This window comes from Phaseolus vulgaris, chromosome 2 (assembly GCF_051622355.1).
Source record: "Phaseolus vulgaris cultivar YP4 chromosome 2, ASM5162235v1, whole genome shotgun sequence".
NCBI classification, from domain to species: Eukaryota; Viridiplantae; Streptophyta; class Magnoliopsida; order Fabales; family Fabaceae; genus Phaseolus; species Phaseolus vulgaris.
The window spans coordinates 1,294,331-1,322,043 of NC_143499.1; the positions used below are offsets into that span (position 1 = coordinate 1,294,331).

At 29.7% G+C, this 27,713-nt stretch overlaps 3 protein-coding genes across 6 annotated transcripts; 1 reads left to right on the plus strand and 2 right to left on the minus strand.

Moving 5' to 3' along the window:
* Positions 1–4,287: 4,287 nt before the first annotated feature.
* LOC150028927 (VQ motif-containing protein) lies at positions 4,288–5,040 on the minus strand. Its single transcript, XM_090298022.1, has one exon. The coding sequence runs from the start codon at positions 4,933–4,935 to the stop codon at positions 4,537–4,539; it is 399 nt and encodes a 132-aa protein (XP_090154148.1). The 5' UTR covers positions 4,936–5,040; the 3' UTR covers positions 4,288–4,536.
* A 6,712-nt stretch (positions 5,041–11,752) lies between these two features.
* Positions 11,753–12,747, plus strand: LOC137810021 (uncharacterized). Of its 2 annotated transcripts, XM_068611128.2 has the most exons (4): positions 11,753–11,943; positions 12,014–12,077; positions 12,150–12,332; positions 12,429–12,747. In XM_068611128.2, the coding sequence occupies exons 1-4, from the start codon at positions 11,872–11,874 to the stop codon at positions 12,584–12,586; spliced, it is 477 nt and encodes a 158-aa protein (XP_068467229.1). In that variant the 5' UTR covers positions 11,753–11,871; the 3' UTR covers positions 12,587–12,747. The 2 variants fall into 2 exon arrangements, with proteins under 2 accessions (XP_068467229.1, XP_068467228.1); XM_068611127.2 differs by having other exon boundaries at positions 12,150–12,747.
* A 407-nt stretch (positions 12,748–13,154) lies between these two features.
* LOC137810019 (galactomannan galactosyltransferase 1) lies at positions 13,155–16,885 on the minus strand. 3 transcript variants are annotated; one of them, XR_016518317.1, is made up of 4 exons: positions 14,967–16,523; positions 13,927–14,079; positions 13,673–13,819; positions 13,155–13,578 (listed from the first exon to the last, which is right to left on the minus strand). XR_016518317.1 is itself a non-coding variant. In XM_068611126.1 (2 exons), the coding sequence occupies exon 1, from the start codon at positions 16,364–16,366 to the stop codon at positions 15,014–15,016; it is 1,353 nt and encodes a 450-aa protein (XP_068467227.1). In that variant the 5' UTR covers positions 16,367–16,885; the 3' UTR covers positions 13,155–13,578; positions 14,967–15,013. The 3 variants fall into 3 exon arrangements, 1 of the variants encoding a protein (XP_068467227.1); XR_016518316.1 differs by having other exon boundaries at positions 13,673–14,079; positions 14,967–16,529; XM_068611126.1 differs by lacking the exons at positions 13,673–13,819; positions 13,927–14,079 and having other exon boundaries at positions 14,967–16,885.
* Positions 16,886–27,713: the final 10,828 nt, after the last annotated feature.

Genomic DNA, 27,713 nt, shown 5'->3' on the forward strand with positions numbered 1-27,713 from the left:
TCTACATATCATCTCATCAAGCCATGCAGTGTGTTCTTTGATACATCAAAACATATATTTCCTAGGGTATCTTTTATCTCAAATCTTTTATTGTACATTTGAAGGCTTTTAGTGATTCGGGCCTCATGCTTCATGACTAGATGATCCACGACTGGGTTTTGCATATTTCTTGAAGAGTATGGAAAACCAAGAAACAAGGCACGATCTCCAGACCTTCTTCAGGAGAGAGTATCATGCTTTTGTTTCTACATCTTGTAAAATACAATGGATTTCCTATTTGTTAGAATATCTTCAAATCACCACTACAAGTACTGTTAACCTATTCAATGATAACCAGTCTCTGAGACATCTTGCACATAATAACAGCTTTCATGATTTTCAAATGGTCCGTGAAAGATTGCAACAAGGTCTCTTCCATCATCTACCCATTAGATCCTCTAAGCAATTGAAGAGATTTATTTTTAAGCTTAGAGTTTCTTCTATTCACACTCCTAGTTGAAGGGTTTTAGTTTCTTGTTGGAGGCCTTTGGATCATTTTCTTATTTGCCCAATTTTGGGTTTGTATTCTTATTCATGTAATTGCTTCTAGCATTGACTTAAAATAATATACAGATATTTTGTTTTTCAAAATATTGCATCGTTTAAGCTTTCTGCCTTCGTTTCTCTCCTCCTTTACCAATTCGATCACCATGAATTCGTTAGGATGAAATCTAACTTTTTTTTATGAGCATCGGTATATATGTGTTTATTTTATAGTAACTGCAAATATATTTAATCTTATATTATATTTAGACGAATCAGAAAAGTGAAAAATAAATGAGTTTACTTTCAAAAAATAAAAGGTTTTTATGTGACATAGTGCGAAGAGGGCCTTACTGAAGAGGGCTTAAAATATTATAATTTGGCGGATACATTATTTTTTAAAATTATATTATAGGGTTAAAATATTAAAATTAAAATTACTATATATATATAATTTAAATTATTACTATTTTTATGTATTTAAAGGTGCATATACCTCATAATCTTATAACTTAAATCATAAATATTTATATATTCAGTTTTAATTATAAATTATAATTAACTAATTTAATATATAAAATTAACAACTTTATTACTTTATGTCATTAAAAAAAAGTAAATAACTAAGACTCAATAAATATTACGTTAAAAGCTAAAACGAATATTCAGTCTAAACACTAAAAAGAGTATGTGTTATTCGAGAATTTATAAAATTGCAAGTAAAATAGGAAATTTTAGACTGACACTCAAGGTAGATTAAATCAATAAGTTTCTGCAAAATATATATCAGGATCACCTTACATACTTTGTGACAACACTAATTGGTGTCGTCTACCTTATAATCTTTCCACGCTTCTCTTTCTCTCCTTTCAGTTTACGAGTAAGCAATGTCATTTTTATTCGTGATCAAATGAGTTGGCAAGTTCTTAATTGATTGGTGTTCATGATTACGGAGTGTGCTGACTCTAAGGTGATTAATTCCTAGAAGTGTGTTTTCACTCTGAAAATAACATTAAAAATATTTAACCATGCTAAGGAAATTTTTCATGACTTGAAGAGGAATACGCGAGCGTTTGCTGTGGGAGAAAACTACTGTTGTTCAAAACTGAGTAGAAATGTTATTGAAACATCTAATTAAAGCTATATATAAAGATCTTTATATGCTTATAATCTGTTTTTATGTTATTGATAGTAAGTTGAAGTTTAAATTATAACTACATTGCATGATATAATGCTTGAGTATTTGCTCTATGCTAATATGCAAACTTTATCTCGTTTCCCCTTCTGCCTTGAATAAAACCTAAAATAGTTTATACTATAGAGATTGATATTCATTTTTAAGACTTATATATGTAAGCTTCCTTTTTTTTTCTGAACCTGATTCATTGACAATGGCCTAGTGGATTTGCAGTGGTTTATTCATATGTAAAATGCTATATGGATAGACAAGAGAAGACTGTGCTTTCTGGTTGCTAGTATGTGGACTTGTTTGCTGTAAACATTGGTTTTTATCTACGACGTCATACAAAATGAGAATGCCTAGCATAATGTTTGCGAAAGTTGTCTATGAATTGCTTTCACCCCCAAATGAATATGCTACCTCATTGACACAGGTTCGTACAACTATTTCCACCACTGCACGGCAGTTGATACCTCTACCACCATCAATGCCAACTTCTGGGGTGACAAAATCCTTTGGTTTTTCTCACTCTCAATAGAAATTGCACTCTCCTAAACCATCAAGCCTAATGATGATGGCTACAACTGGAGAGGAAGTATGGGCAAAAACCTGTAAAGGGTAGTGACTTCTCTCGAAGTTACTACAAATGCACACATCCAAATTGCCCTGTCAAGAAAAGGCTTGAGTTATCTCTTCAGGATCACGTAACTACAATTATTTATAAAGGATAGCACAACCATCAACAGAAGACCACAAAAGGCACCCTAACTTCAACTGAGAATTCAGATAGGTTGAAAGAAGAGATGATTTCTTATCTTTGTCTATTAACAAATGGGTGACAGAGTCTAATAAGAACAGACAATTTTTTAAGGCATTTGACTTAGACATGATGTGAAGTTCATTGTTGGTTTTTTTATATCTCCCATCTCTCCTAACATTGCCCCTCACAACTTCCATTCCCATATTTTGTTTTGTTACCTTATTTGGGTTGTCTTGGAAAAGAAGGTGATGCTTGGTTTTATGATATAGAGGAGCTTTTACAGGTGGACAACCCAGGTTGCAATGTTCGGAAGCACGTTGAAAGGGCTTCATGATCTAAAGTTGTAATAACAACATATGAAGGAAAACATAATCATGATGTACAATCAGCTAAGACTAATAGTCACACACTTGCCAACAGTACTACATCACAGCTAAAACCAGTGGAGGATTTAGGCATCAATAAGTTGTCAATATATTTTATTATGAAAAAATATTATCACATTTGATTTGTGTAACCAATCCAACTAATTGTAAATGTTGTTGCTGCTAGGGAAGGTTTTGTCATGACAGATTTTAATACTATTAACGTTTGTATTAACGTTTGTATTTACAGATTTGTATTACTAACTTACTTATAGAATAAAAGCATCTAAATATAAATAAATTATTAAATCCATATGTTATAATCCAAATCTAAATAAGCAGTATAATTTTCTTATAAATAAATTATTAAATATTTTTAGTAATATTTTTATAATGTTACTTTTTATTAAAAATATTATTAAAAAGATTTAGTAACATTTTTTAAATATCATTTCTATATTAAAAAAGTTGCTAAATATTTTTAACATTTTTACAATGTTACTCTATTTTTTTAAAAATATTATTAAAAAAATTTAGTAACATTTTTAAAATGTTATTTATTTATTAAAATAATTACTAAAGATTTTTGGTAAGATTTTTATAATGTTATTTTTTATTAAAAAATATTACTAAAGATATTTAGTAATATTTTTAAAATGTCACCTCTTTATTAAAAAAGTTACTATAAATGATTAATAACATTTTTATAATGTTATTTTTTTTAAAACAATATTACTAAAAATATTTTGTAATATTTTTAAAATGTCACTTCTATATTAGAAAAAAAAATTATAATAATACTTATATATTATTATTTTTCATTAAAAAATTTAGTAATATTTTTAAAATGTTATTTTTTATTAAATAAATGTTATTAAAAATATTTAGTGACTTTTGTATAAATATCTTTAATGACAAGTATAAATGTTACTAAAAGTATGTAGAAACCTTGAGTATTTGTTATATTGGATAAAATGTTACTAAATTATATTAATAATATTTTTTAATTTAGTACTTTTTTTTAATGTTACTAATAATCATATATTTTGAGAGAGGGATTAGAGAAATCTTTGATTTCGATTGGGCTGGATGTGGCCCGTCAAGTTTGAAAACATTAACAATGAACAACACGTGCTTTGTTTATCTATATGTAATGAGCAGAATATATGATTACGTTGAATTCGTAACTTATCCGCAAACAGTTTTTCTATAATACATTCTTTTGCATTTTTTTCTTATTTTTAGTGTGTTTTATCTGTGCCACGTGCATTTATTGCATTCGTTAAATATTCATCGATTTTACTTCATATATAGTATGTGTGTATCAAAACACACTTGAATTCGATCAATTAAAAACTAACTGTAATGAATTATATTCTCTCTTCCATCTTGATTTTAGACCCATTATTCTTTTCAATTCAGTTTAACACCAGTGACATGAATCTGCATATTTCCTGTAATTAGTGATATATCAACCATTTCTACTTTTATTCAATTTATATTTTAATAATTTCATCTATACATAAGAGTAGATCATGAAAAAAAAAGGTGTAACTAGCATCTGCTGGATCCCAGATCTTGATAGCTGAAGTCCAAAAGAAACAAAGTGTGGACAAAAGCTATATGCACCAGACGAAATGATTGAACATATATAGCTAAAGGAGATAGTTTAAATTAAGGAAAAGAAAACAAAAACAGTTATAACATAACTAGAGAACCCGACCCGGTTCCAAGGTACGAGGGACAGAGCACCAGTTATAGGAAGTGGATGGTGATAAATTCAGTTCCAATGTTTGAGGTTGGTGCCCCCAGTTAGTGGAGGACACAGTTGAGGATGGTGCAACGACGTTGTCTCTGCTTGACAACATTGTCTTTGGGGGAGTGCTTTGGAAAAGTTGATGATGAAGCTGAGGGATGAACTCGGGTGCACCCGTAAGCCGCTGAACAAGGTCGCGGAAGTTGATAGCATCCACCTTGTAGACTCTGATCGGCGTCGGTGCCGGTGGTGCCACCGGCGCCTTCTTCCACGGTTTTGCTTGTGCCTTCCTCACAGAATGAAGCAGAGAATGAGACTTGGACGCAGGGTAAGAGCTTGAATAAGCTTCCATAACTTAGATCACTAGCTTGGTTGGTTTGATTTTCTTTGTGGATGATTAAAATTGAATTAAGGTGTGTGGGTGGTGGCTAAGAGAGTACGTTGTTGGTTTGCTTGTTTTGGACTAGTATTTATAGATGAGGGTAAGAATGATGAAGGAGCGTGCGCTGTTGCATGGAATGTCAATAAAAGACAACGACTTGAAGATGGGGCAGCTCAGGATTCAGACATGGTTTTTGTCTTCACCGTCGGCGGAATATATCATCATTAATGCATATGCTAACTCATCCCATTCTATGGTCAAAATAATTTAGTTGGATGGATCACCATCTTAATTATATTATTATTTTATGTATAAAATATACCCTCCAAGGTTGTCTTCTTTCCACGTTCTGTTTTGAATCATGTAATTTATTCTTTTAAAAAAATAATGCTTCTCAAATCATATGTGTGAATCATGTGATTTTTTTTGTTATTTGTTTGTGTTAAAATAACTATCATCTTCAAAGTTTTACTAGATTAAATTTATGCGACCGGAAAAATAATAGTTTTTAGATTCTATTCTCATAACTCGGTGTCACTCTTTTGTCAACTGAAAGCAAACTATTCGTAGAATGAAAAGATACTTTCATTTAGCTTTGCTATAAATATTTAAAAAAAAAACTATTCAAATGACTTATTTAAAAAATTACTTTATAAAATATTGAACAATTTGTTTTATACTCTAATAGTAAAAACAATCATTCTACCTCCGTGGAAGAAAATGATGTCAATATATCATTATTCAAAACTATTTCAACGTGTAAGGTAGAAATGTTCAAACAAACGGATTGTTTAGTTAAGGGAATGAATTAAGAGATTATAATGCTCTGTTTCGGTTAATGATGTTTGGGGGGTAATTTGGGTTGGAATTGTGAGTGAATTTTGAAAACATAGGAACTCGGTCGTTTTTAATGGAGGAGTGGCAGATGTGTTATAAGTTTTTGTCCCGGCCGCAAGTAAAGGTGTGGTATTGGATTTCTGCAAAGTCCCGCGTAGTTTATTTTTCCTACCCCTGTTGGGTTATGGATCCTTTGGCTTGTATACAGCTGATTCAGTAAAGCTAGTTAGCGCTTGGTTTGGTTGGTCTTTTGTTGTTTTGAGTGTCAAGTTAGGAGTTGGATTATGTGTTCTTGTAAAAGGGTTGAACCATCCCTAAAGTGATTCCCATTTATTTATTTTTTATTGTTGATAAAAAAAAATTATAATGCTACATTTTTTTTGTGTGATTTTATTGGAAGAGTAAACATGGAATTTTACTCCTTTTGTTACTGTCAATGAGATATTTATAATTTATTTATTTTTATATGAATTTTTCAATGTAATCTTAATTTTATTATATTTTTAATCATAGCTTCCTATTTCCAAGTTAAAGTGTTACACTCATGATAAGTGTCATAATTGTAATAAGTTTTGTTTAAAGAGTGAGTTGTTTCGTTTCATATGTTGTGGCAATATAATAAATAAAATTTCTTAAACATTTAATTTTGTAATATTGCATAATACAAGTTAAGGAATATACATTACCATATTTATTAGTTGTTTCTTTCAACCTAGAGTTTTTGAACTTTTTGTTAAAGTTAAGTCAAATATGTCGTATGTCATACACTAAGCTCAACCTATCTCTGTCCTAACCAATTTCTTCGATTCTAATGCTGACAAAATGGTTGTACCTCTCTAAGTTATTACAAATATTTGGTTGATGATGTGAGTAGATTTTAGATTTATCCATTTTAGAGGTGACACTTTACTTATGATTTTGATTTTAGCAAATATATGGTGACACCTAGGAAAGATCTCCACTGAACACGAACTTAACCAAGTGATTAAGTAAGTATGAATGTTCACTTGAAATTTAAATTTAATTTAATCAAAACTAACTTAGGTAAAATTTGTTTTCAATTATACATTATAATACCTAGGTAAGATTATAATCGTATATCTAGGTAAGATAAGAAAACTATATAATACCTTTTCAACCATTTCGTTTAACTTTACATATATGCCACAAACATAAGTCTACAATAGTCTTTTTTATTATTTTAGATTTTTCCAATCGATCGTATACTCTAAATTTCAACTGATGTGAGTTGTTGGCTCTTAATATTTAAAATGATTTACTTGTGAAAAAAATAATTATCAAAAAGAACTTTGAAAATTTTATAGTGTTTTATTTTATTTTCTCGTTTTATTTTGTTCTACATTCCATTAAACATTAAAACATAATTTTAAAGTTGTGCGGTAAGGGTGAATTTCATAAGAAAGTCCAAATTCATTAATTAAGTTCAAGTTGAATTAACATATTCTTTTACTTGAGTCAAATGTAATTCAATTCATGCTATTAGGCCTGCATGTTTGACAATATAAATATTTATTAAAATGATATTATGTTAAGAATAAAGGTTATGATATAATTATGTTAAGTTTCGTTACTCACTTTAGTATTAGACATGTTTAAAAATATTAATATTTACAAAAATAATATTATTTTAAGAATAAAAAAATATTTTTTGTTTCTGCTGATTTAAGGTGAACATAGAATACGGATTTGTAGGAAGATTCACTGTAATCATCCTTGCATATATATATATATATAAAAGAGAAAAGTTGAAGAGCTTTTACAGATTTAATCATCATTGTACTGTGCCTCGTTTTTTTTGTTGATACACTCTACTTTTCTCCATTAGTGCCATTCATGTTAGTTTTCACATGCTTCCATTAGTGGTTTCAACTTTAATTGAGTATGGAATGACAAAACTTTAGCTAGTATGGTGTTGGTGTTGTGTGAAAATAATTATTAAATTTATAAACTCAAACGTGTTAAGAAAATAATCGATTATATAACAGATAATCAGTTATATTATATGCTATACATATAAAATAACACAACAATTATAATTACATAATATAATAATGTAAAATAATGTGTTAATAATAATTTCAAATAAATAATAATAAAATATAATAATATATATAAATTTATATAATAATAATAATAATAATAATAATAATTAAGTTATAATAATAATAATTAAAATAAATTTATAAAATTATTATTATTACTATTATAAAATTATAAATAATAATAATAATAAAATCTTAAAATAATAACAATAATAATAAAAAACAATATAATAATAATAATAAAATCTTAAAATAATAAAATAAAATTATAAAATAAAATAATAATAATTTAATTTTATGAATTTCTTTTATACATTTTTATATGTATTAATAGTGTTAGATAATTCATAATTTTTTGTCGGTAAAATTTACAAATAATACAGATATAACCAAATCTGGATAGTAGATATAAATAACTTATCATCATTCATTATATATTTAATATTTATACTAAATTTTTTATTTATTTTATTAAATTTAAAAAAAAATACAATGTTGACTATATTTTATTTATTATTATTCAAATTTTATTTAATTTTATATGTATCCACAAGATATAATTTACATTATTTTTTTTCTAATGAATCCAAAAAAATAATATTTTAATAGTTAAATGAATAAATAACTAATCGTACTTTATTTTAAATTAATTTTAATCATAAAATTAGAATTTTATATTTTATCAATTAAACTTTCAATAATCACATTCATCACATCAAATCAACTACAACTTTCATAAACTTTCTTTTTATTGCCGTTTCATTTCCCTTTTTTTTCCTTAATCCAAAAAATGTGTGAATAATAATCTAACATTTTATATTTTGCATCAAAGGTTTCACTATTAGATGATGGCATATCATGTTTGATGAATATGAATGATGTGAGTCAATGTTTATGTGCTGAATCTTATGTTATTCTTCACTCCTTAGCTCATAATCTTGTCGTCCTCTTCTGACGAGTCAACAAAATAACATCAAGTCATTACACCAATTTTTTTTCAAATCCGCCATTCGCGCAGACATCATGCTTTTTGACTTTTAACTTTTTCTTTTGTAAATGGAGATAATGAGTTTTAACTTATCCAAACCATTTATTGTTTTAAACATTAAAGAATTCATTGTTTTAATTAAAATAACTTAATTATATTCAATAAAGTTAGTTAATAGATTTCAATAATTTTTAATCATTATATTATAACTTAAAAGTAACAATAGTTCCGTTAATTAGAAAATAAAAACAGCAATAAATATATCTTTTATGTTTCAACAATTTGACTAAGGGAGTGAAATGAGATTGGAAGGTTATGATGTAAAATCTAACAAGTTATCATGTAGTTGAAAAGGGGGTCGGAAATATTCTTTGTGGTCAATTTCCCCAAATGAAGATGAATAAATCCTTATATTAATGATAAAACGTACATGATACTTTTAGCAAATTTCTTTCTCCATCTCCATAGTTCTTCCTCCACCACAATATTTTGGTGAAAAAGTTATATTTATCCTTAATAAAATAAAAATTAAGTTTAAGTCCTTATATCTTTCACCATATTTCAAATTCTAAAATTTGAATTTGAAAGTACAAATATTTTTCCAATTAGAATTCGAAGATAAAATCGACTTCTGAATTATAATTCGAAATATATTTTTTGAATTAAAAATGATTTTCTAATTATATATTTAGAAATCTTTGTATTATGAATTTTAAAATTTTAAAATAACTTTCAAATTATGAAAAAAATAATAATTTTGTATTTCGAATTATAAAATTCGAAAGTTGTAATAATATTTAAATTATAAAATTCAGAATATTGACTTTTAAATAATAATCCTAAAAATAGATTATGGGAAACAAAATCTATAAACATCTGAAAAATAAATCCAAAAACATTAAAAAAACGGTTGTTATTGAAAGTTGTTAAAAGAAACTTAATCCATAAAAATGTTACGAAAATCAAGAATTTTATTATAAAATAATAAATTCGAAATATATTCTGACCTGCATCCACCTTATTTTATTTTTTTTTATTATTATTATTTTTAACAACTGCTATGCTATAGAGAATTAAAACATCCACCTTATTTAACAACTAAAGGGAATGTTTTAACCTTTCACTAGAATAATAAGGTGAAGGTTAGAATTGATTGGGGTACTGAAAGCAAAACCTTAACAAATCGAAGTTTAAGACCTAGAGGGCCTTCAAATTTAGCAATTTATGGGTCTTGTGTAGCTACATTTCTTAGTTGCTCAGCTGGGCTTCTTACATTGGACTCTAGACTGTTTCTTCCTTCACCTCCATATCTTCTTCTGGCCCCTCCATACACAACCTGAACATACATTTTTATCCTTCTTGTGCTACCCCCATAGAATAACTTCTGGATTATGTAATCCGGAAACGCATTTGGAAAAAGACTTCCGGATTACATAATCCGGAAGTTGAAAAAGACTTCCAAATTATGTAATCCATAAAGTAATCATGCATTTGAAAAAAAGACTTCTGGATTATATAATCCGGAAGCTAATTACAAATTTAAAAAATGACTTCCAAATTATGTAATCCAGAATATTACAGAGGAATAGTTTTGGAAATATGAAAATCTATGGAGGTGAGAGAAGAAGGTATAGAGGTGCAGGAAGAAGCAGCCTGGACTCTATTTTTTCTGCTTACCACCTTCTTGCTAGAGATGATAAGGTTGGACTAGGCCACCACATTTGAAATAATAAAAAATAAAAATCATATTATCTGTTTAAGATTAAGACATGTGTAAAACGAAGGTTAAGATTTCTATTATATTTTTTTTAAGATTTAGTCTTCTTAAAAAATATATAATTGTTAATTTATTTTATAAACTAATTCTTTATTGTGAAAATTTAATATTTAGACTTGCTTATTAATATATTTTAGATTTTTTATTTAAACTTTTCTATTTAAATTAATTTTATAACATTTTTTCCCTGTCAGTTTGTCAATTCATCCTTTAAGTGAAACAAGTCAAGGATTTTAGCCAACTTTTGATTGGTGGATCACTGTCTGTGTCAACCTATTTTTAAAGAACTTATTTAAAAAAGACAAAATAAACTTACCCTTCATCTCCATACTTGTATATGACTGTATCCTTAAAATTACAGTCTAAAGAAGAGTGATTTATATTGTTATATTTATTTATGATTTTTTAATAATTTCTTATTATAAATAATTTATTCATATATCACTAATCATGTTTCGTAGAAAACATTTTTACAATCTTACAATGTATGTAGTACGTATCATTGATTTTTAGAAACGTCATTATGAATATGACTAAAAAATTTCAAGCCTTGTGAGAGTTTCTGCATTCCATCCCCATCGATGATAATATTCTGTTGAAAAATATAGGTTAAAAAAGTTACTAACTATGAAGCTCAGACTTTTTCTATTAAATGGCGTGTTAATGGTGTCAGATACTCGGACACCAACACACGTATAACACTTGTAGAACACATATTCGTGAAGTGTCAAATTCAATAAATATTTATTAAATTTTTGACAATTTGAGTACAGTTCTAACATAATTTTAAAAACAAAAATATTAATTTTCTAAAAACTCAAACTTATTGTATAATTTTTTATTATAATTATAAAAATAAAAGACAAATCATTTTGAACCAGTTCTAAAAAACATATTTTTTTTCAATAAATAATCTAGAATACATATAATTTTTTATTATCAATTTATATAATTCATAATTATATAATATATAGATCCGTGTTTTACATTAAATTATACGTATCTTTGTATGTGTATCCGTATCGTATTAATGTCCGTGTTTAGGTTGTCTCTGGTGTACTGGATACTAACAACGTAATTTTTTAAGAACATTTTAAAAAACTTTGGTACTAAAGAAAAATAGACCCTAAAATACTGTGAAAGACTTAACCTTAATTTGAAAGGAACCCCTCCCTCGACACTGTATAGCAGATCCATCTTCTCGAGCGTGCAATTAAATTTCAAATTTTGACGTTGGTTTGATGAACCCTGATGACAGAAAACGCAGGTTCAATGAAGCCATCGTTAATATGCTCTATCCCTCCTCTCCTCAGGTATATCTTTCTGCCTCTCATTATTTTCTTTCAATTCAAAGGTTAACAATATACTTTTGTCGTCGTCTAGCGCGAACGAGAGTTGGAACCTGCGGAACCCTTGATCGACGACTCTGCTTCTGACGCTATTTCAGGTACGATTTTGGACAGCAGGCACCATGCTTTAACAATCGTAAGAATTGAAAGAAACGTTGTTGAAAATGTAGGGAATTTGGATGATGGTTACGACAATTCCTCGACCAGCGTCAACGAAGAGTGTGACTCGGACGCGGAGAAGCTCAGCAGGGCTCAGCGAAAGAAAATTCGGAAGAAGAAGCTAAAGGAAGAAGCCGTTCATCGCGGAAATCTTATTGGACCGCTGTTGCCTCTGACCTCCACCCATGTTGCACGTGATGCTCCACCTGTTCGATCAAATGCTATTCTTTTATCAATGTCTTGTTATGTTACTGATCGCGTTATGTATGTTGTCTCTGACTTTTATGCAGCACACCTTGGTTTAGGTGATGAGGCGGATTGTGGTAAATCAGTGAAACTGAAGCAGCGGAGGATGGCAAAAAGGCTTGCCAAACAAAAGGGAAATGCCTCTAGTGCGGAGAACACAAATCAAAGTTCCGCTGAGGACCTCAAAGAAGCTCGTTTATAAGTATATGCTGGAAACAATCATAACTTAGAGATGTCATTTTTTAGACTACAGTTAAGCCCGTAATATAGTGGTTAATTTTTTGAAGTAGTTTTCGATTGGATGGCTGTCTTAAAACGATTTATCTCGTTGTAACTAAAAAAATTCCTTGGTTATCAGCATCACTCTGTGATTGATTGTGGTTTACTTCATAATTTCATTTATTACCCCCTCAATTTATGTAGGGAATGTATAAAATAGATCATAGATGACGAGAGGAGTAAGTGGTAGACGCATTTGATGGGGTTTACAGTTCTTGCATCCATGGGGTGAAAATGGAAAAGTCCTGTAATGTTGGTTCCTTTATTAACCTGCATGTTCTCGGTGACATGCTTGACCTCCTGGTTTAAGATGGTAATCTATTTTATGCATGATTTTACGTCTAGCAGTTACAAGTTTCGCAATTCCTCTCAATTTTTCATTCTCTCACCTATTCCGATCTTCTTTTCCATTGTTGTTGATGTCCATCCAATAACTGAAAGTGTATTTAGAAATGGGTTTAGAGGTTTGCTAACGGAGAAAGAAACTCATATTCCAAAAATGCACGTCACAGTCCATACGTTTATTGGGTCATGTTGATATTGGGTACACTAAAACATCTGCCATAACAACGTCACAAAGCTTAATACTGTTATTTTGCTATACTTGTATATATGTAACATTTCAAGCCACTAGCCTGGTGAGGAAAGGGGAGGGGAAAAGAAAGGGAAACAAAAACAGGGAAACTGTGAGGTAAACCTCAGTGGCGGTATCCGTTACCATAGTAACTAATATATTGGACATGGGTGGGTATGGTACTATATGGTATATGTGGTGAGTGTGACCCCACAACCCCGATAATAATACAGGTCGATGAAAGAAAGCTCTGTACGCAGGCACATGCTCATGCTGATCATCTATCCATCTTAATTAGTGGTCCGAAGTAAAATGCATCCAAGCTCACTGGGTCCTTCACACTGCAGATCCAAAATTAGCATTTATTAGATCCACGATAAAATGTTTCCACAACAAACAACAAACAAGGTAAGGTTTTCCATTTTTTGGAATTACCTTGCACACTTTAAACGCTTCAAAATTCAAAATAAAGAAAGGGTTCTTCAAAATCAGCTTATCAACTGTATCAGTGCATGCGCAGACTTATGCAAACAATTAGTAAAATTGGCCATTTAGCCAATGCCATGATTGTCAGAACCAATACTGCAGGAAAAAAACATGGTTGGCTACTGTAGATTGACTTCCTTGGATTTAAATAATTGAAGATCATGGTGGTTGAGCGACAATCAACAATGTAACTGGCACCCTACCCGCATGTTGCAATGATACAAGGTATCATTTCATTCGATTGCCCCATTCCATATAATATCAAAATCTTGTCAGTGTGCGCAAACACAAGTTCCTTCATTTGTTCACCTCTTCCAATTTGTCTTCATTCACCTTTCACTACTGTTTTGCCTACACTGTAACGGTGAATGTTTACATCATAGCCACACGAACAGCTCGCTAATACGCTTTTTTAATGCAATTACGAAAATCCTGGGTTCAGTATTCCAATTACCGCTAAACCTACTTTGTTTCAAAATATATTTTTCATCATATTTTTTTATAATTTCAAAATTCTAGTATCTTCGCAAAAACTGTTGATTTCTATTACAAAATACGTCACAGTTAATGTTATTGTTTAACTAAAACTACTATTTTATCTCTACAACGACTGATGTTGTTCAGATAAAATGAAATACCATTTTTCATTACAAAATAATACTCTGCTAATAATAATTGTTCCATATCTAAGTTTCATATACTCACAAGATGCTCCTGTTATGTTGGTTTCAATAATTGATAACAATGTATTAAAATTAATACTTCACTTGCAGGATAGTTAAGAAAAAGTTTAAAACTATACGAAGAATAGTCAAGCTGTAAAATGTAAAACTTGTTGACTACAGAGGATTTCGCTCGGATGCTTTCCACGTTTCAACGGTGGTTTGAGAGGATATTTCAGCGTGGGTTTATGGATTCATTTAGAACCCCAATAGTTGGGTTGTAATTTTCATGACAAGCATCAAGATAATAGTAATAAAAAAAGAGCATTTGTTTAGTCAAAATAAAATAAAATAAAAAGTGATGGAGACAAAATTACCAAAGAATATGGGACAAACAAAGCACCGAGTAAAGTAATAGATTTTAGGGATTTGGGAAGAATGAAATGATCCCTTTCATTTGAATTATCACTTAAACTGGAATAAAATATTATAATTATAAAGAAACTAATGGTTCAGAGTAACAGCACAGGGAATATTAGTTGACATGGTGAGGAATATTAGTGGATTAATTAAAAAATTACCTGGGGTCATGATCATCGTCGTAATGATGATGATGATGATGATGATGTCATGGATGGGGATAATCAAAAGGGAGAGTGGAAACGGAGTTAAGGAGTAGATCGGGGCGGAGGAAACCGTAATTGCGCAAGACCTGATTATCGGCGAAATTGAGAGCCTTGTGCATTCCGTTCCAGCAATCGTCTGCAGAATACATGGCATTATACTTTCCGCTGCAGGGTTGGCATCCGGTGAAGTGCGTGATGAAAGGTCTCCGCCACCCGAACCCGGCATCCTTCAAATCCTCCTCCCTAATGCCACCGTAGCTCTCGCTCACCTTCTCGGCGTGCCGCCTCCTTAACCTGTGCACCCCTTCTTCCATCTTCTTGTATTTGTCGCTGATGTTCTGGAGCGTTCCCACTATCTCCTTCCAGTAACCTTCGAAGTAGTAGTCGCTCTCCAGGTAAATCTTGTCCGCCCATTTCTCCTTCTCGATTGCGATCAGATACGCCAGGCCCGTCTGATCGTCCGACTCCGGGAAGAACTTGTCCTTGAAAGTCGACCGCAGCGTCTTTCCCCATTTCTCGTAATTGGGCGTCTGCGGGCCCATGCTGGCCCACGAGTCCATGAAGTCCAACGACCACTGACAATTTCGGATCAAGAAGACGCCGGCGTTCAGGCCCGTCCAGCTTCTTTTCTCGTGAATCAGGTGGGGCCACCCGTGAACGACAAGGTTGTGCCCCTTGTAACGCTCCAGAGGGAGCTTGAACTCCATGTCGGTGAACAACGCGTCCGAGTCAACCCACCAGATCCACTCGGCCTCCGGGTGGGCCATCATTGCGGCCCGCACAACAGGGTACTTGGCCCAATACGCGAACATCTTGGGGTCTAAGAGTGCGTTGTTGTACAAGATATCGTACCCGTGTAGCCGACAGTAGTCCACCTTGTTCTTAAAAAACCGCAGGAGAAGGTGGTCGCCGATAGGGTTCCGGCAAGGCTCCGGCTGCGACCCGGTGATCATCAAAACCCTTTCTTTTGCTCCGGCAGAGAACGAAGGATGGAGTTTGAGCCACTCCTCACGCTTCTCGTCCCAGTTCCGGACTTTCTTGTCAATGGTGTACCCCATTTGCGGGTCGTCGAAGAAGGTTTTGTCTGGAGGGTCGAAGGTTAAGTCGGGAGTGCGGGGTGATGCGGCGTCGTTTTGGGAAAGGGTTTCGAGGTTGAGAGTGTCGTTCGGGAAGGTGGTGAAGGAGGAGAAACCCCAGACGAGAATAAGAGCGGAGAATGCTCCTCCAAGGAAGAGGCAACCGTCGGAGAGGAATATAGAGGAGGTTTTGTTTCGGGAATTGGGCTTCGCCATAGGAGAATTGATGCTATTGTGGTTGTGGTGATGATGATGATTAGAGAGGTCAGATGTTACCATTTTAGTGAAGCGTGGAAACTGGAAACGGTGCGTGCTGGTGGGATATCGCAGAATTCTGGCCACTTTACTGGTGTTGGTTACAATAAAATTAGCAGAGTTTGTGACTGGAAGCAAAAGAGTAACGCATACTATAGGTTTCTAACATTGGAAACTCCCTGGGACTATCTTAATGGGCATTGTTGCTGTTTATAAGAAAGAGGTAGCGCGCCATCTACGGCATGGGAGAACTCAGAAAAATAAAGTTAAAAGTAAAAACAACTAAAGGAGCTTAACCAAACAAATAAATGACATTTTTCTAAACGTTAACTTACAGACTTTGTTTTGCTCTAATTTAATTTAATGTTACGCATCTACATTTTATTCTGCCTTTTTATTAAAAAAGAATCAGAAAACTGATCTTCAAGATTCTAATTTCTTTTCTGATGACTGTTTCATTCAAGCACGTATATATGGAGGATAGTGATGGACGAAGAAAGATGAGATAATGAGATGAACATGTGAAAGCTTTAAATCATGTACAGTACCATTTGGCTAAGTTGACTGGTTTTATAAATTTATCGTGATTGAAGCTGATGACTTCAAATTAAAGAGACTATAGGAGTAGAAAGCGTTTATTCTTTACCCAAGCCAGGTATAATGCTACTTATGTAAGATCACAGAATGGTGGTTATGGTAGTTATTCTAACCAGTGTTCTTATTAAAACATACAGTCAAAAATAATAGTTTTTAGTTCTTGTGTTGTTCTTGTTAGGTTATCTTTTTTCTCTTATATAAGATATAGTGTTCTCCTCTTTCTCCTCTTTGTCATCATCTTGTTTTGAAGTATATTTTTAAATTTATTTTTAAATTGATTACAATTTTAGTCAATCTCCATGATTAACACACTTTCCTTTTATGAAAAAAAATTAAATCTTTTTATTAACTCTAGATATCAAACATTAAATTCATTCTATCACATGATCGACTCAACGCGAGTTCATTGCACCATTTATTTGTTTTGCATATTGCTCCGCTGCAGATATTAATTCCCTTTCAAAGGGATTACCGAAGTAGGGTACGTACATTTACTTTGTTTCGTTGCAATTCACGTGCCTTTCATCATATTATAGACACGTGGAATGTGACCGACACGTTGGTCCCGCCAAAAACTCCTTAAGTCCATTCCAACTTCCCCTCTCCCAGTATCCCTCTCTATCTACCTCACAGTTAAGGCTATTCACATTCACAAACATAACAGAATAAGCAACTAACTTCATGTAAAAGCGCATACATTATCAAATTATAATATTCTCTGTAAAGTAATTAGGCATTTTTTAAAAACTATAAATCATCTCACTATATACCTAGGATGTTTTACAACAATGCTCCATATCTCAAACGTGTTAAAACACCAAGAATACAGTTATCTTCAACGTGAAATTGTTTTTGTCGGTTTTCTCATTTTTACCATGCAAGTTAGCGAGGAAGAAAATTTATTTATATATTTTTTCACAGTTCTGAGTGGAAAGAATTCAACTGTTAATCTGTGGTCCAAGTATTTCCAATCAATTCAAGAATTTCTGCTCTGGGCCAGACACAGTATTGGTTATTGACCGGTTACAGTTGAAATAAAACAATACACATTCTTATAATCACATGTTGCTGTAGCGGCACTCACACTCGCGATTTAACTTCTACTGCCAGATCAAAGTAAAAAAGACTTATATTCTTTATATTTTTTTCAGTATACCACGTCACTTTTGATGTATTTTGTAAGAAAGTAACTACTTTAGTGTGTTTGATATAGGAGAAAAACAGAATCATTTTTTTTAACTATTGTTTTTCAAAACCGAACAAAATTTTCTTTTTATCCTACATATCCAATTTTATAATGCAAATTCTTATCGCATTATCTTTTGCGATGCCATTAATGATGAGATGCTTCCGGCATTTAAGCTAAGACTTAACTTTAATGAGTCAACAATAACTCTTTTAGATAAAAGAAGGAATCAATGTGCAAAAGGGTGTGTGAAAAATGGTAGACTATACAAGAAAATCAGTATGAAGAGCAATTCATATATCTGCAAAAGATATAAATGAAAGGCGCAAATAAAATAATTAATGAGTGCATCTTTTGTTGTTGTTGTCGCTTTTTGAGGTTCTCAGTTTGGTCAAAAACGAGGAAAGGGTGATGTGGTTGGGTACAAGGTGAGGGACATTGTGCTGCATTTCAGTTTCCTTTTTCTTACGATGAAAAAGAACGTAACTACGTGGTCTCCTCGAGCCAATCTTTTTGATACGTAACAGTTTATAGGGCGATGAAATGATTGTTTTACGTAAGTAATTGCCTTCAATCATGCACTAATTAAAGGCCACCTCTTCAAGCCCTTTTTGTGCGCTTCTTTCAAGGACCTTCTTAGTCTTAAAGACCAAATACATATAATACTTATTACATCAATTTAAACTGATTCCAACAGAAAATTCAGATTCACTTTGAGCCTTCTAGGTTAAGAAAATATAAATTTGATTCATATGGATTTTATATATACTTTATTTAATCTTATTGATATTTTTTAATTTTTAATTTTTTTTAATCCGTGTTAATATTCCTAGGAGAAAAAACTAACATAAGCTAAATATAATATATGGAATTTTCTCAAAAGTATTTAAAAGAACTGAAAAATAAAGTTATATGTAAACATTAAACAACTTATAGGAATTTGATCTACACAATCATAATTTATAAGAAAATTGTACACGTAAGAAGATGGTAAAAAAATTTAATAAATTTTTATTTATTTATTTATTTATTTATTTATTTATATATATATATATATATATATATATTATACTAGTAATTTCAATCTAATTAGATAAGAGCTAATCATGAGATTGATTTTATAATTATAAATTAATTATATATAATTGAGTATACAATATAATATTACATACAATAATTATTATGTATAATTTAATAATTATTATTTTTTTATTATGATTGATCATAGTCTCTTATATTTCATTATTTAAAATAATTATAGTTATGTGGGATACAGATTATAATATATAAATATAAATTATTAATTAATTTAGCTTATTGAAATCATGACACTGGATAATTTGATAAATGAGCATATAATGTTTTTGGAAACCAAATAATAAAAATGTGTGTTTCATGCTAACTACAAAAAAAATTAAATTATTATTAATTTTATTTGCATAAATAGATTTAAAATCTCTATCTAAAAACAACTAATTATGAATACTCGTGTTTAGAGTATTTACAAAATGAAACAATGACCAAGAAGTATGATCAAAATCTGAAGTTTAATGCAGGTGAAAACAAAATTTGTTGAGGAATTCAACCTCAACATCTTTTATAAGCCAGTATTTAGCCATTGGATTTTGACAAAAAAAAAAACTTGAACTGAGACATTGGTGCAGATTGTGTGTTCATTTTATTTTGTCAAAGATGACTGCAATTAAGATTAAGTCAAATAACTAAAATGACTTAAAAATAGTTTTTTAGTATACTCTCTTTTATTAATTAAAATTTATTAAAATCGCAAAAGTTGTTGAACACACACTATATTTAATAAGTATATTTTAATTTTATAATTTTAATTAATAAAAAATCGTGTTGAAGTGATATCCTAGGGATTGTATTATTTTCCAGCACTCTTCCTCGTTTGATTGACTTCTTATCCGTACACAATATTGGGCCACAAGTGGACCGTAGGTCTGTGGTCCTAGTACGGGCCTATTGGGACCATGAACTTCCATCATGCCGGTCCGTGAACCTACGCTCCAGCCACCAGATCTAGGCAGTTGTATTCTGTACCCCCATATTTTTCAAGTTGCACTCTCATAAATTTTTTAAATTTTAATTTTACCCTTTTGAAATTTGTATTCCATATTACACTATGGAAAATACAATTTTGTATTATAAATAGCAGATTATGGAATATAAATTTTATGAATCTTTTAAAAAATATTAAGGATTGTACATCCTACAGTGTATTTTTTTATTTTAAAATATATTTTGAAACGTAGGATCTGAAATATATTAATACATTTAATAATACACAATCTGAAATGTATAAATGGGACAATTTTTTCTGCATGTCCAAAAAAAAAGCAAAATAATATTTTTAACTTTTTTTTTTTACTTTAACACCTACACCCTAAACACCCATCTTTCATTTTTTAGTCATAACAATCTCCACTTCAACTTTCACCGTTGCAGTAGCTTCCCACCTCCAACACCACCGTCGCAATATTTCCCACCTCTAATGTCACTACCATAAGACCTCCCATGTCCAGTATCACTGTTGTTACAGCCATTCACCTTCCCCATCTAAGGATAAAAAAAATTATATTACGGATTGTATAATCTAAAATATAAATTAATGAATTTAATGTATTATAAATTTTAGAATTTTGAATGAAATGTATTCCAAGTTTTATAATTTATTATATAAATCAAAAAAATTATTTGAGATAGTAAAATCCCAAATAAAATCAAATTTGTATTCTATATTATAAAATTTGCAGTAAGATTTGAAATAAGCAATTTTGTTATTTCTAAAAATACGAGTAGTAGGAAAAACTATGGATGTTTTAGAAGAATTTTCCTTTAAAATATATTTCCAAATCTAAAAATAAATTATAAAGTGCACATTCTAAAATGCATTAATTATATAGTAATACATTTTAAATTATAATCTAAAATAGAAATATCTGTTTTAGAATACAAAAAAATTAACTTTTAACTCTCAAAAAATACAATAAAAAAATGTCCTAGAATGCACATCTCAAAATTAAATGCTCACAATTGATATTTTATTTTAGTAAAATTAGAATTTTAAATTTGATGAGGTGCAACTTGAAAATATTGTGGTGTAGAATACATATGCCCATTTTTGTGCCTTCGTAGGGCCTAATAAGAAACCTTTTTTCTATTCACTTTTGGACAGTTGCTTCATGCACCTTCCTAATTTCTTTCAACGTCTTTCCATTACAGTAAAATGATAACCATAATTTTTTTTAAATTCTTACATTTTTATAAAAATATATTTTAAAAGACTTTCTTTAAAATAATTAAAATTATTTTGAATTAATTATCTTTAAAGACTTCATTATAAAATAAACATTACACATTGACATTTTAAAAATAATTTAAATACACTTCAAAATGTTTTTCTAAAATATAAAATTTATAGTCTTCTAAAATCGAAAAACTTTAAAAAAAATTCTCCAGAACTTTTTTGAAGTTTTATTTTGATAAACCTGCATCATCGTAGTTTGTTTTTTTTAAAGATGATTGATTTTTCTTATTTATTATTGTAACAAATAGTCATTTATATAGATTACACGGTAACATAATGATAAACTAAAAGAATAGTAAATGAAAAAAAAAAGAAGGAACATGAATAAACTAGAGTTTTTTTTTTTTCCTTTGTTACAATTGTGCCTTCATTTGACTGATCACAGATATCATGGAGTAAGAGAAAAGAGAAGGGGAGAAGAACATAGAAGAAAAAAAAAAGTCACCTTGAAATCACGTGGGATGATTGGTGATATATATGGAGAAAGAGTGATAATATATTGATAAATTTGCATTAAAAAATACTTTTTTTATTAAAATAGAATAATTTTAAAATTATATTATAGTAAAAGAGTCAAATTAATTATATAAAATCTTATGTTTTTTTTAAGAAAAGTAAGAGAGAGAAAAAAAAATCCAGATAGAGTACTCTAAAAGGTTTTAAATTTTATTTTCTAAAATAAATATTCAATTGAAAAAAATTATTTCACAAAACAATATTTTATCATTAAAAAATTATAAATCAAATATATTTCTATTTTATTTTAAAATTTTGTTTATATTAATTTTTATTAAGAAAACACAATATTTTATCATTAAAAAAATTATAAAGTGGAAGTGAGATTCTTTTCACAATCTTTAAATTTATAATGGGATGTTGTGTAGGGAATAATTCATAATTTTTTATAATAAAAAATATTTATATAAATAAAATATAAATTTGTATAGTTTAATTTAAAAAATTATCAATTTTCTAATTTATAAAAAAATAAAAGTTATTTATTGAAAATTATATGTAACTTTAACGTATGTTTGTTATTTTGTTATGTTGTAACATTATCTTATGTTATTGTTTTATATTCTCTTGTTTAAATTTACATAAATCTCATGCAATTTACATACCCAAACATAATACTTAACCATGAATTTGAGTCTTAAAAAGTTTAGTAATAAAATATAAAATATATATATATATATATATATACTAAAGAAGAAAACATTAATTTACCATGTCATGGTTTTGTAGTAATAAATTCTAAGACACCAAATAAATATTAGTATTCAAGATTTCTTTCATTTTTTCGGTCATTTAAAAGAAGTAAAGTATTTGTTCAATGCTTCATCTTTTATTTGCAATATTTAGTCTCCAAGTTTGTCTTTCTCATTATAGTGTTAATCTTTTATCACTTATATTTTTCATTTTGCTATATAATCTAGAAAAATAATAAAGGAGAAATTATTTAAAAAATTCTAAAATATAAATATGATTAATGAGACTTGTAAAGTAAAAGTAAAAAAAAAAAAATAGATGCAAAACAATTATTAGTGTATAGTATTTGCTCTTATACCCTCCTTCAACATTACATTTTGTTAATTTTATTACTTTCATTCTCATTGGTAACATGAACCAAAGTCTCAAAATGGAGATCTTGAACCAAAAGCTTTGTCTTCTAACTTTTTCCATTCTTTTCAATGGACACGGTATGAGTACAAAATAATAATTTCTCCTTAACTCAAAAGCGGAAAAAGATATAATATTCACTTGGTCCAAAGCATCTACCTACAATGATTGGTCATACAATCGCTATCCATAATGGAAAAGAACATTTACCTATTTATATAATAGATCGTATGGTAGACAATAAATTAGGAGAATTTTCACCTACTCTAAATTTCTGAAGATATGCGAAAAATGATATTAGATCTCGTCGTAAACGTTCATTTTGACATCCATTTTTAAAGAGTAATGCATAAATCAATCAATAGATATTACAAAATGGAATTACTAGGAAAATGAAGTTCAACTCATTTCTTTTAGAATTCATGAAATAATGAGGATCAGACTAAAGCAAAACCCTCTAATGATAGAGACAACGCCTAAAGAGGTATTAATGGAATGATATGTTAAGTCATTCCCCTCCATTTACTTAGAAACTTCAATTACAATTTCATAATATAAAGGTCAAATTAGAGTTATAGAAATATTAATCAAAACATAAAAAGAGAAAAAGAAGTATTACGAAGTGGACAAGTCCACTTCTTAATAGGAAGTGAGAATGAAAATGGAAAGTCCAGTGGTTACGTGGGTTTATACGAAGATATTCAAATTCAATAGGGACCAAGTAGAGAGGAATTAAAAATTGTTTCTTAAATCAATTTGAAAACTGTTCTCTATGAAATTACGAAATTCCCAAAATAATTTAATAAAATGAAGGGTTGTTATAAGAGTAAAATGAAAAAAAAATAAGTGTATTTTTTTTTCTATTCACAAACAAAACTACCAACATTTCCCTACACTCTCCAGTGAATGTAGGAACGTATGCAACTTTTTTCGGAGGATGCAACATGCACCGAATCCAAATTACACACGCTCTTAACAATGTTTCTTCACATTGGAACCTTGCGCTTGGAGTAAGCACGACAATAATAGGAACACGCATGGAAAATAGTGTCTTGGGTTCAGTGTCTTCCTCTTTCAACGTTACTTCCTTTTTCTACTTTCTTCTAACTGAAGTTTCTCCCTGTTTGAAGATTGTGAATAAGTAAATCAGTTTCAAAGTAACTTTTCCATAAAACACGAGGAAATGAGAATATATTTAAAAAATTTGAAAATTTAAAAATTTCAAATAAAAATTAGAAAATGACGCAATACCCATAACAATGAAATAAAATCAAATATTAATATAAGGATAAAATAGGGAAAAAATTGAAAAAAGTTAAAGAGGGGAATCCCCTTTATATATAGGTATATCCGCATTTTTTATTTTTAACATTACAACATATGCGACACCATTAAGCAATAAACCAAAAATTCATCATCGACTTAATCAACATTAATCATGAAAAATATTATATATTGTTCCTGCTAGGGAGATGGGACCTAGAGAACTATTGAAGTCTTCTTCTCCTTCTTTCGGTCGGTCAGGTGACTGGGTGGTGAGCTGGGATTCTTCTCGTCCTCCTGCCTCTCCTTCGGCACTCGGCTTCGGCTGAACACCAGATGGTGGGGGTACCTGCGAAGGCACTCCGACGCTCAAGTCAGTAAAGCGGGTGGTCAGCTCTCAGGTAGGTGAACAGTAATAAATGACATACATTGCTCCTTGGGATGCACGCTATTTATATTATTGTGATGGGCCTACCTTGTTGGGCCCGTTTATCGAGGTGGATACCACTTTGGGTTGCATTACCTAATTCTTGATGATAGATTAGCTTCACTGATCTCGGTTTGAGCGTTAATTGTAATAGGGTTCGGCCATCGGCCAAGTTCCCATGGTATGGGTCGGCCATCGGCCAAATCCTTGTGGTCTTTGCCGTCTCGGCCAAGTCTTCTGAGGTCTCGGCCAAGTGGGTCATCGGCCTCGTCATCCGGCCAAACTTCTTAAGTCTCAACCAGGTTCCCCTGGTCTCGGCCAAGTGGACTCGGCCTCGGGCAGCCAGGTGGGCCTCGACCTCGCCCATACCGGTACATATATAAAAAAAGAAAATATAATGAAATATGTTTCTCTTTTTTTTGCCTTGGACCCGCATAAATACTTAGTCAAATCGTTTCTATCATTTACCACCACTGTCAACTACTTCCCTTCCATATCCTCTATCACCATCACCCTCTTATTCTTAACCCTCCTACTCAAATTCCAAAATGAACCATTATTTTTTCTATTCACAAACAAAACTATGAACATTTTCCTACTCTACCGTGGATGTAGAAGTACATGCAACTTTTTTTCAATGATGCAACACGCACCAAATCCATATTACACATCGCTCTTAACAATGTTCCTTCGCATTGAAACCTTGCACTTGGGGTGTAAGCACGATGATAGGACACCACAGGAAATAGTGTTTTGGGGTTAAGTGTCTTCCTCTTTCTACATTCTTACTCTTTCTAAGTTTTTCTAACTGAGTTTCTTCATGTTTGAAGATTGTGAATGAGTAAATCATATTGGAAGTAACTTTTCCGTAAAACATGAGAAAATGAGAATATATTTTAGTCATGTTTTGTATGATTTTATTTAAATCCATAAAATTGTTTCTAGAAAACATATGATCAAGCTTTCATCACTTACCCTCTGCCTCCTATTGTTGAGTCATTTTTATACCTCTGGTCACATGTTTCAATCACAATTTCATAAGAAAAATGTCAAATTAGTCTTTCACAAATTGAAATGCACATAAAGAGAATTACCGATGGTTGTGATAGTGCCCGGAACTCCTTTTATTAAGTTCTTCCCTTCCATTTGCTCACAAACTTCAATTACAATTCCATAAGATAAAGGTCATTTTGAAAATTTTAAAATTTTAAAAATTCGAAAATTTGAAAATTTAAAAGTTTGAAATTTTAAAAAATTTATATTTTTTTCAAAATTTAAAATGTTTCCAGAAGGCTTTAAGATTTGAAAAAATTTAAATTTTAAAATTTCAAAAAAATAGAAAATAACATAATATTGAAATAAAATAAAATATTTAAAGATAAAATAAATAAAAAATTAAAAAAGTTAAAGAGGAGAATCCTTTTATATATCTTAAATAAAAACTTTAATCATAAAAAATAATTATTATTATCTTAAAAACATCAACAATTAAGTAAAGTATTAATTACAATGTAATTTTGTATAAAATATTTCCAATTAAATAAAATAAAGTTTATAAAAAAATCTTAAACGTCATATAACTAATTATCATCCACTAAAAATAAATTAAGATGTCATAAAATGATTCTTAAAATGAAGATTATCTTAGTATAATTATTACAATCACCAATATGTCAAGAAAATATTTAATAAGTATGATGAGTTAATTACAACACATGTCTAATATTTCTCTTGTTTAGGATGCAGTAAGTTTTCACTCTTTTACTTTTCAAAATTAAATTTAAAATAAAACATGTTTAGATAAAAAAAAAAAGAGAGATTGGAATGATTTCCAGAATACTTTTTAACCAAATTACTTTTGTTCCTTGGAAAAAAAACTTTTTCTATTATCGTATAGAGTTTTTTGAATTTGTCTTTATTCTTCTAAACATGTAAATTTTGCTTACTATGTTTACTAAGATTATTAGTAGGGCTAAGCAAAAAATCCACTTTTATCAAATTGTTCCATTTCTGCACTATACTAATTCATTAAAAATCTATTTATTTAAATCCAGTTTTTAGTTTAATCCATATTTTATTATATTTTAAGAGCAGATATCCATTTTGTTTATAAGGATCTTTAAAATTAGAAAATCCAGATTTCCAATCCAAATTATCTATTCTATCCAAATCATATTTTTATACTTTCTCTCGTTTCTGGTTTTCTCTCTTTCCTACACCTCTTATTTACTTTTTAAAATTTAGTTTCTCTTCTCTCTCTCTCTCAATCTCCTGCACCTTCTTGGTTCACCTCTTATTCACTTTTCTAATTTTAGATACATTTTATTTATAATTTTATTTGTCCAATATTTTTTACATAATAAATGAATATAATATTTTCAAAGTTTAATTAAAGTATTATAGGTAGATATATTTTAATATTAAAAATGTATATATTATGTTATCTTTAATTTTTTTTAGTTTTATTAAATTATAACTTTATTATATTTTTTTAATATTTATATAATATTTTAACTTTTTGATATATATTATTATATTAATATTATGTTAATTTTTTAAGAAAACATGATTTTTGATTTAAAATACAATTTTATTTTTTATAAAAATATGAATTTTTACTTAAAATCCAATCCAAATATGATCCAAATTGTTTTTATTAAAAATATGAATTTGGATTATGAATCTAATCCAAATATTTGGATTTAGATTACCCAAAATCTAATGCATGACCACCTACCACCTTTAATTATTAGTAACACCATCGATATATAATTTTGTTAAATATGTAAAGTCACAATAAAAAATCAAAATTACACCAAAAAAAATTGAAATAAAATTATAGAAAAATATACTTAAATAAATACTACATTTGAATTAATGATGTACTCAAAAAATTAAAAAATGTAATGAAGAAAATAGTTTTTTATCTTTAAGAGAAATATGTTTTATT